The 11,173-nt window shown below is 40.1% G+C and overlaps 1 protein-coding gene across 1 annotated transcript in view; it reads right to left on the bottom strand.

Annotated features, from left to right (window-relative positions):
* Positions 1-3,010: 3,010 nt before the first annotated feature.
* adamts16 (ADAM metallopeptidase with thrombospondin type 1 motif, 16) overlaps positions 3,011-11,173 on the bottom strand; it is a 95,724-nt gene continuing 87,561 nt past the window's right edge. The window contains exons 19-24 of the mRNA XM_088998461.1: positions 9,380-9,581; positions 6,397-6,591; positions 6,215-6,271; positions 5,982-6,098; positions 5,208-5,220; positions 3,011-4,812 (exon numbers count right to left, since the gene is read on the bottom strand). Of these exons, the coding sequence (XP_088854587.1) occupies positions 4,697-4,812; positions 5,208-5,220; positions 5,982-6,098; positions 6,215-6,271; positions 6,397-6,591; positions 9,380-9,581 (700 nt within the window). The 3' untranslated portion in view covers positions 3,011-4,696. The remainder of the gene's footprint in view (positions 4,813-5,207; positions 5,221-5,981; positions 6,099-6,214; positions 6,272-6,396; positions 6,592-9,379; positions 9,582-11,173) is intronic.

The raw sequence follows: 11,173 nt of genomic DNA, 5'->3' as shown, positions 1-11,173 counted from the left end.
CGATTGAGGAAACCTCCGGAAATGCCAGAAAAAAAATATTTTCTCGTTGAACTATAATCCTCGATTAAATGGATGCCAAACATACCTCGATTAATACATATAATAGTTCCAGTTTTTTGTGTCTGACCATTTGTTGTTGCATTTCACCCCTAGAACAGAAAAAAAATTGTACCGGCAGTCTTTTGTGATAGACTGGGCGTGACAATACGTCGCCAAGACCAAATGAACAGACACCGACAACGAGATGATTTGTTTTAATTGTGTAAAATTCTGTTGACTGAAAGATGATGACATACATGTTAAAACGTGATAATATGGCGTTTTAATTTGCTTGCCGACACTCACATTTTCAAATAGTGTACGAAAACAAACGCGGGTAACTCGTCAAATAAAACTTTTTTTTTTTACTGAAGAACATTTTATTTCAGACTCAACATGATGTGTACACTATACATCATCCTCAACGCAAATCTGTTGTTTGAGCACATTAAATTCTTTGAAATCGCTTTACGTGACAGGCAGCACCAGTAGATAGTGCTATTGTACGTATTGTATATCCCTCTTATCGAGCGGACCCCTCAGTCATGTTGCAATCACAGAGATCCATTAATTAATATGGGAACTGCCATCCATCGATATGTGCCCAAAGTCAAACTCCCTTTTCACAAAATACTGTAGTCTCAAAGGGCCTTATAAGCTCACCCCGTTGATGAACAATGGTTCTTAGTTGTATTAAGTTCATCCTGTCTACTTGATATCTAACTTAAAACAGATTCTTATCTTACAGATAGTGTATTGTCGGTGTTCAAATACCTGACATGTTTCGGCGTAAAATAAAATAAAATAAAATAACAATGGTTCTTCTTTTTTTCTCTCTCGCTGCCATATTAATCAACACCATAATAAATCGTGTGAATGCGTTGGATTCATAATTACTCACTGTCAGGAGTAGGCCACACGATTTTAGCTTTCAGAGGGCCAGGCGAAAACAAACAACTGATCAAACAAAGAAACACACAAAAGAACACAACAAAATCACATCAAAGAATGCAAAGCCAACATTGAAATCACAGATCATTTTTGATTAGATATCCAGTCTTTCAATAAAACCCACTTCCAAACCATCTGCTGATATTATAAACAATGGTTGGTTAAAATCAGTGATTTCATGTTGGGATTTTGAATTAAACAATATCCAACTGCATTATATATTGTCAATGATAAGATTATTCATGAGAATAAATTAAGCACATTTTAAATCTACCCGTTATGTGTTTGTTTGAAATGAGGAGTTTCCTTTGAAAACTTCTCCCGTTGGTTTTGCGACATGAAAGGCTAGTGCTCCACTTCTTTCACCAATGTGGGAGAATATCTTCAGTTGATGTCTTCCAACTAAATTGCTGTGATTGTTGTGGGTGCATCCCGACGGCAGGATAAATGCCTTTCAGTGGACCACCTGAGTGTGTCTCAGAAAAAATGACTAATCCCTCTGAACAGATGTAGTCAGAGATAGCAAAGTTTGACCAGGGCTAAGTCAGATGTGTTTGAAGTAATGGTTCGCTTTTTACCAGATTTATCTTGTATTTGACCTATTACAATGGACAATTTACAGGAAGTTGCTGTCTGAAAGCCGTTGTTGCATAAACATGAACATTTCCCATAGTTTAGCTCTACTGCTCGTTTTCTTAAACTACTTTTCACAACAAACAAGTTGTTCTCTCCTAATGACACAAACAATTAAATCAGGTTTTGACTTGACTAGATTGCAGGCAGAAAATTCAAGACTTCAGTTTGACAATGTGTGTGGCACATTTCTCATAAAATGAAACACGTGAATAAAGCCCAACACCTTTTTTGAACATCATAAATTACATGACGATGCCCACCAGGACCATGTATCCGGGACAAATTGTTTGCCATGTTTGTGAAAACTCCCTTAGAATAAAACAGACATGCATTTGAATATCCACAATTTGAGTCTTAATGAATGTTAACTGATAATATAATCTACACTTTAGAAATGTAATGGATATGACATGTTTCACATTTGCATGTACAGCAAGTCCTGAAGAATGAATGTCTCTCTGTGCCTTTGTTTTGTCATATTGTCTCGATGCTGTCATATTATTTGTTATTTAGTTTTTTTTTCGGTCTTTTGACTTCAAGACGGCGCCCCGAGAGTGGCTGCCTTTCCAGCAGCTCATGTATTTTGTTTTTCTACTTTCATTCCTTTCATCACTTTGCTGCTGTGAAATGTAAATTTCTCCACTGTGAGACTAATAAAGGCAAATCCAATCCAATCCAATGTTTCATGATTTTATTGAGATTGTAAACATTGCTGCAACCATTGCACAAGCCATTTCCTGTCAGTTCGTCTCCAGACAAAAACAAACCAAAACAAAAGAGTGAACCTGTATCAATACATTTACATACCCACAATGTTCTCACTTGATGTCATTTAGGCTGGGATAAAAAGTAAAACAAAATAATCATAAAAATGAAATCCAATCCATCCAACTTAAAACTTCTTCCTAGCATCTGTTGTTGATCATCAATCATTGTTTATAATCATTATGTTCTTACACGTTATTTTTTTTTACAAAAAAATATAATTCACTTTCATACAAATTAGGGATGCATGGCAATTAAGTAATTATTGGACCAATATAATAACATTAAAAAGAGTTAGGAAAAAAAGGGAAAAAACTGAAGATGGAAATCCAATTGAAGCTGTGCTTTGTATATTGTACATTTAGTTGAATAGCTCATGCACTCCTGTGAAAAACAAACCTCAGAGCCCGCTCAGCATTGAGTAGCCCTGCAGAATGCACTTTGAGGCATGGCTCAATGTGGGGTGAACCAGACAGTTTGATTCCACCCACGCGGACGCAAAGATCCATTCATCTATTTTCCATACCGCTTATTCTTCATTAGGGTCACGGGGGGTGCTGGAGCCTATCTCAGCCGTCTTCGGGCACTAGGCGGGGGACACCCTGAATTGGTTGCCAGCCAATCGCAGGGCACACAAAGACAAACAACACTCTCACATTCACACCTAGGGACAATTTAAAGTGTTCAATCTGCATGCCTGTTCTTGGAACGTTGGAGGACACCGGAGTACCCAGAGAAAACCCACGCGGGTCCGGGGAGAACATGCAAGCTCCACACAGGGAGGCCAGAGCAGGACGCGAACCGGCAACCTCTGCACTGTGAAGCCGGCGTGCTAACCAATTGACACAAACTTTAAAATGAAAAAAAAACCCACAAATTATCACCCCTCATTTGGTCAGAGTGGTGCGACCTTAACGTTTGAAGGAAGAGATTGAAACGGACAATTTAAATTGAGCCACGGAAGCTCATTCCGTGTGTGTTCGGGGTACTTACTGTAAATGCAGTATTTGCAATGAGTGTACTTGCAGTTGACTGAACTTGGCTATTCATTCTGAAATTGCAGCTGGTGATCAGAGATGTTGACTTCTCTTCATTCGTTCATTATTTCTGTATTTCTTTCTGTATTTCTGTATTTATTTCTGTATTTATTTATTATTTATTTATTCAGTTATTGATTCTCATTTAACATTTGCCGGATCAGCAATCAACCGATGGTATTGTCAAAGAGTGGGAATCTGTAGTACCATGAGAAGAATTTTAAAATGGTACCCACAAGATAGTGATGTTTCTGCACTTAACATACTATAAAAGTGCATCCATAGCTCTCCTTGTTTTCCTTTATAAGAACTCAGTCATGATGGTCGAAATAAATTCCACTATTTATTAAATACATTATAACCAATCAATTTTTCTTTGAACTGATCTTAGGTGTGTCTAGGATTCTTTTTAATTCTTGACGGCAAGACTTTTAGACTGCAGAAAGGTGGAAGGGAACATTATGTTTTATGCATGTATAAGTCTCAATCATGTGGCCCGACTGAAAAAAAATGACGGTGCATCTCTGGTATTATGCAGTGGCAAAATGTGAAGTCGGGCTATAGGCGGTCTATGGGCCGTAGTTAACGGAGTATTGATCCATCAGGTGTGAGTGTCAGAGTGACTTTTGTACGTCTTTGTGTGCCCTGCGATTGGCTGGCAACCAATTCAGGGTGTCCCCCGCCACGTGCCCGAAGACAGCTGAGATAGGCTCCAGCACCCCCCGCGACCCTAATGAGGAATAAGCGGTACGGAAAATGGATGGATGGATGGATATTTTTATCCAGATCTGAGTTTTTCTTCAAGTTTTCAAGTAAAATGATTTCCCTATGGGTTCCCCCCACCCTACTTTTCATAAGCTGTTATTCATGAGGCACTTTAGTTCCAACACGAATACATGAGATGTTTGTACTTGCTTGTACTTGTACTTCTCCAGATGAGAAACATGACAAAAAAAATCTGGGATTTCCATTTTTCCCCCGGCAGGGATACCAGTTTATTTCACCGAGGACCTCCATTCTTGTAGCATCGTTGTAATCACATTCCTTTGTAGGACTCTCAGTAAGACTTTTTTTTCAGATGTCCAGCATCACAAGGAAGGACTCAGTCGTTGCAGCTCGCCAAAACTTCCATTGACTTATCTTCGGAGTGTGGTGCTTTTCACAAGCACACAATAGCACCATTTTTCAAGCATGGCCATCAAGAAGGGTCTTTTGATAATCTTAACTACCTTCTGGTTGGCATCACAGACAAAGTCAGTCTTCTGTGATTACAGGTTTGAATTTGAACAGGAATGACAGCACTGCTTGCCGTAAAACTTGTGGTTGCATACGCCGTGCTGCGGCACCAGATAACACCAGTGGAAGTAATCCCGACATGCCAAATCTGTGGAGAAAAACAGGGAAATTATCTAGCTGCAACGCCTAAATACTTATTTAGGTTCACCCAAATAAAACTGATAAAAGAGCAAATTATTTTGACAGGATGCTTTGTCTGTGGTTACAATTTTCAGTAGTTCATAAATGCACTCCACCATAAAGGGAGGAGGTGTTTTGTCGAATTGTTGACATCATTTAATCAAATGAAGATGCTGAACTGCTCCTCAACACCTCAGTGTGTTAAAGAGAGTATAGGTCTAAACCAGAGGCCTCAAACTCGCGGCCCGCGGGCCAACTGCGGCCCTGAAAGAATATTTTGCGGCCAGCCTTGATATGAAAGATTAATGTTAGTGCGGCCCGCATGATTGATATGAAGAAACTTGTGTGTGGAGCTGAACAAACCACCATTTTGGAGCTACAGAGAGAATTCAATCACAGATTTGCAGACTTCAAGACTCACAAAGCAACTCTGCACTCAAAGCCAAGTTCAGGGATGTGAATGGAGAAGCAGACAAGCTTGGGCAATTTTTGAGAGAGTTAACCCCCAGCTTCCCTGAACTTTCCCGAATGTTCAAGCGGACCATGTGTCTTTTTGGGAGCACATACTTATGTGAGAAGCTCTTCTCCATCTTGAACTTCAATAAGTCCAAGTACAGGTCCAGACTTACTGATGTGCATCTTCAAGCCCTACTCAGTCTCCACTGCCTCCTCCCTCAAGCCAAATGTTGCTCGACTTTGTGAAAAGAAGCACTGCCAGGTCTCTAGCAGCAAGAAGTAGGCAAGAGAAGCCATGTTTAGAAAAGTTCATGTTCAATATTTTATTTATGTTAAGAAAGTTAAAGGTTAAAGAACTGTGTATACAGAAATTTGAAACTTTTTAAAACAATTAGTTTTTCTGTGTTTTTTTCAGTCTTTTGTTTCTGCCTTATGATCATTATAATTATTTTATTTATTTATTACTGGTTAATTTATTTTTTATTCATTTAATAAAATTTTTCGGGTGTTAAAAATAACGATTTTGAGAACATTGGAATGTTTTATCTGTGCTTTTCTTTGAGAAATCCTGATGCAGCCCAGCCTCACCCAGACTCTGCCTCCAGCGGCCCCCGGGTAAATTGAGTTTGAGACCCCTGGTCTAAACGTTAAAAATGATACTCCATAATGTTTGATTAAGACCTCTATTGTATGCAGACGACACTGTGCTAAGATGCAGGGCCGATGGAGAGTGGCTTGGGGCCTTGGGATGTGGTGGCACTTTTTGGCCGGAAGTTCTCTGTATTTTCCAGTGGCATCCTTAAATTAAGGAACAATCAATTAGGAAATAACATAGAAGCTGTACCTACAATGAGACTGTTTCCAGTAAAGTCAGTTGTTAAATCTGTATCCTGAACACATATTAAAGTATATACCTTTTCAGCACACCTGATAAAACGTGCTTGATACCCATGGTCACAAGTTGCTGAACACTGAATATACAAAAAGAACAAGGGAAAAAACAACCTTGTCATGACATAAAAATAATAAAATCCTTGCACATTTTAAAATTATGTCCAATAATGCCCCCCCCCCAAAAAAAACCCAAAAAACCCACCTCTTGCCACATTGAGATAAACCACTGGAATTTGCGTTGTTTCTGGCAGCGTTTGATGAAGCAGGATTGTTGACTAGCGGGTTTCGACGAGCCTACGCACCAACTATCTTGCAGCGTCTGTGATTGCATACCCGTGTTGAGTCTTGTACACAACACTGTCCTCCTTCTCAAGCCATGACCACATTTGTGAGAACACTGAAACAGAAAACAAGATGACCCGTTATGTCACATTCACATCCCCGTCTCGCCCTTTCTCCTCTCTCTCTGATATATATATCATCTCATCTCATTTTCCATACCGCTTATTCCTCATTAGGGTCACGGGGGTTGCTGGAGCCTATCTCAGCTGTCTTCGGGCACGAGGCGGGTTGCCAGCCAATCGCAGGGCACACAAAGACATACAACAGTCACTCTCTTTCATAACTTTGCTGCTGTGAAATGTAAATTTCTCCACTGCGAGACTAATAAAGGCAAATCCAATTCAATACAATATATATATATATATTACATACAATATATATATATATATACCCATGGTGGGTGAGACGAGGATTATTATATTATTATACAATATATATATATATATATATATATATATATATATATATATATATATATATATATATATATATATATATATATAGTAAAGTCTCGTTATATCGATATTCAAGGGAGTCCGAAAAAATATCGATATAACCGGGACTATCGATATATCCGACCCTGTTTGCATGTAATTTTCTCCGTGCGTGCATAGAAATAGTATCGATATAACCGGGACTATCGATATATCCGATATCGATATAACGAGACTTTACTGTATATATTCCATCCCAGATCCAGCACCCTGAGACTGTACACAAGCCGTAAGGAAGGAGGCTGCGGACTAGTGAGTGTGAGAGCCACTGTCCAGGATGAAACATCCAAGCTCAATGAATACATCAAAGAGAAGGCTCCAACGGATGATGTACTCAGAGAATGTCTCAGACAATGGGGAACAGAGGTTGAGGTGCTGGAAGAGGGACAATCATGGGAGGAAAAGCCCCTACACGGGATGTACCACCGAACCATAACTGAAGTGGCTGATCTCAAGAAGTCCTATAAGTGGCTAGAGAGGGCTGGCCTCAAGGACACCACAGAGGCACTCATCCTGGCTGCTCAAGAGCAGGCCCTGAACACCAGAGCCATAGAGGCACGGATATACCACACCAGGCAAGACCCAAGGTGTAGGTTGTGCAAAGAGGCACCTGAGACAATCCAACACATAACTGCAGGGTGTAAGATGCTGGCAGGGAAAGCCTACATGGAGCGCCATAACCAGGTGGCTGGCATAGTCTACCGAAGCATCTGTGCAGAGTATGGACTGGAAACCCCAAGGTCAAAATGGGAACACCTCCCAAGGTAGTAGAGAATTACCGAGCAAAGATCCTGTGGGACTTCTAGATACAGATTGACAAGATGGTAATGGCCAACCAACCAGATCTCGTGGTCATAGATAAAGTGCAAAGCGGTCCCGAGTGATGGAAACATCAGAAAGAAGGAACATGAGAAAATCGAGAAATACCAAGGGCTCAGAGAGGAGCTGGAGCGAGCCTGGAAGGTAAAGGTGACAGTCGTGCCTGTGGTGGTCGGAGCACTCGGGGCAGTGACCCCCAAACTAGACGAGTGGTTGCAACAGATCCCGGGAACAACATCAGATAACTCAGTCCAGAAAAGCGTAGTGCTGTGAACAGCACGAATACTGCGCAGAACCCTCAAGCTTCCTGGCCTCTGGTCGAGCACCTGAGCTAAAATGGGGGACAGACACCACCCATGGTGGGTGAGACGAGGATTATTATTATATATATATATATATATATATATATATATATATATATATATATATATATATATATATATATATATATATATATATATATATATACAGTAAAGTCTCGTTATATCGATATTCAAGGGAGTCCGAAAAAATATCGATATAACCGGGACTATCGATATATCCGACCCTGTTTGCATGTAATTTTCTCCGTGCGTGCATAGAAATAGTATCGATATAACCGGGACTATCGATATATCCGATATCGATATAACGAGACTTTTTTATATATATATATATATATATATATATATATATATATATATATATATATATATATATATATATATATATATATATATATATATATATATATTAAACAGTATTGGGCATATCCAATCCAATTCAATTTTTTAGAATGACTCCAAGTATTGTTATCAACATCTTGAAAGAATTTTGCCATTTCAAACTAAATGAGTCACCGAAGTGGCACAGTGTGCTAAGTAGTGCAATTATTTGGGATTCCAAAAGTTTACATCAGATTTGGACGGGGGCTGCAATAAAGTAGATCTCAATGGACCTGTTGCAAGTCTAAAGCTATTGAGATCATAGTCATAAAACACAGTGACTTCCCAGCCTATCGAGCTCTTTTAAGACCTGAATGTGCCGAGCAAGTGTAGGAGGAGTTGTGGTTCGGAAAAGTTTTATTTTAGTTCTGATTTTCCTTTACTTGACTCATCAGTGGTGGGCTGGTAGTCGAGTGGTTAGCAAGCCGGCTTCACAGTGCAGAGGTCATGAGTCCAAGACCCGGTCTGGCCTCCCTGTGTGGAGTTGCATGTTCCCTCTATGCTTGTGTGAGTTTTCTCCGGGTCCCCCGGTTTCCTCCGACGATCCAAAGACATGCATGGCAGGCTAACTGAACACTTTAAATTGACCCTCGTTGCGAGTGTGAGTGCAAATGGTTGTTTGTTTCTGTGTGCCCTGCGGTTGGCTGGCAACCAATTCAGGGTGTCCCCTGCCTCGCGCCCGAAGACGGCTGGGATAGGCTCCAGAACCCACCGCGACTCTAAAGAGGATAAAGCGGCACGGAAAATGGATGGATGACTCATTAGTTTGCCACATCGATACTGTGGATGCCAAGGTGACTTTCACATATTAATGACACATGCGTACCTGTGACCACGGGCTCGTTGTCCAAGCTGGTGGACAACTGTGGGTGTTGCAGGCCTGCCTCCTGGCTGGGGTCAGTTGAGAACAGTGGGAGTCAGCAAGGGTGTCATCTTTGGTGTGACTTCTTTGGACACATCGGACCTGCCGTGTCTGCTCCCCTCCTCCACAGCTATGACTGCATGCTCCCCACAGCCCTGCAGACCAGCTGGGAAAACACAACATTGCCTGATGAGTCAACAAGGCCAGCCTCCAATCCCTTATTCATATGGCCGGAATTCACAAATGACAGCATGATAAGTACAGCCATTTTGAATTAGTGATCAGAATCAGAATCAGAATCAGAATCATCTTTATTGCCAAGTATGTAGAACACACAAGGAATTTGTTTCCGGTAGAACACGCTGCACTAGTATCGTTGTCAAAAAAAAAAAAAAAAAAAAAAAAAAACTGCTAAGTGGCACTATACAGTTCCATTTTGGCTACTGTTGAAAGAGTTCAAAGAGTTAATGGCTTGGGGGAAGAAGCTGTTTAAATGTCTGCTGGATTGTCTGCTGGATGACGATATCACCGTCAAACGATGAGGCAAAACAGAACCCACTATTGCTCATGGTGTGATATTTTATGAAATGGTTGACTTTTTTGACATTTATTTGGTAAGAAAATTATTGTTAACTCAGCATTACGATTATCGCAAACTGTTAATGTGGATGTTGGAGGTGGTGAACGATAGACAATTGAAAAATACAGGTTTATAACAAGGACGTGGTACTCGTCTTCCACGCAAATTACACCCCAGTTGTTTCTGCAGCTCCCTGTGAATGGATATTACCATACTTTGTCAGTGTTGTCATTTGCATACGAAAAAAGACGAAAAAACTTGGTTGCATTAATATAGCCTTCAATAGAAAGCACAGTCGTAACAAAACTCACACAGCAAAAATAAATCCCCCCTCAAGTAATCGACATACAAAAATGTAGTGCCGTGTTTTGAAAAACGATAGTATTTATTAGAATTAAAGAAAATATTAAGTTGTGTCTTGAAAAACTAAAGGCTATTTGAGGACTACAATTTTTATAACAACATCCATGATCAACTCATGTCCATAATGATCCATCCATTAATTTCTTTTGTATGGTGCTTAAAACAACACAGACATGCATGAGCCAAATTTCCTACCTGTACCAACAACAATGAACATTCATCCTGTGAAAGTATAAAGGAAATTGGGAGGTCACTGAGTGGAAAGATATTCCATGACATTCTTTTTTTTTTTTTGCTGACTTTGACACCTGGCACATTGCATGTAATATGACCCACTGGCTTAACTCGCATATAGACATTTATTCATGGCTGACTGGGTTTAGAGCAAGTCAAAACAATCCGTACCCAAAGATTTCTGACTGGAACTGTAAGCCATATGTTTTTAAACCCTGCTCGTCTTATCTCTGTGCTCATCCCCCCCCAAGAAGTAAACATTATCACATGTGGTTTTTATCAATCATATTTATTTCAGCCTACTTAACAAAAGTGCTGCAACGCTGAACGTCTTTGACTTTCAACTCTTAAAACCAGCTGTTTGACTATTGTAAAACAGCCATGTGCATCCTTTTTACTTTTTTACTGCATACCTACTTCATCTTTGTTCAGAGACTAATTAAAAGCGAGCTGACAATACAACTCGTGACCTCAAACTTAAAGTGAAAGTGTCTGAATCCATCATCACAGGGGTTTGTTATGTTCACCTCCCACAAACCCCACTTTCGATAGACCCAGTCATCCTCGTAAAATTCAACCAA

Source organism: Hippocampus bargibanti, linkage group LG06, assembly GCF_051943395.1.
Source record: "Hippocampus bargibanti isolate YZ-2025 linkage group LG06, ASM5194339v1, whole genome shotgun sequence".
NCBI classification, from domain to species: Eukaryota; Metazoa; Chordata; class Actinopteri; order Syngnathiformes; family Syngnathidae; genus Hippocampus; species Hippocampus bargibanti.
This window is presented reverse-complemented; position numbering and strand designations above follow the sequence as displayed.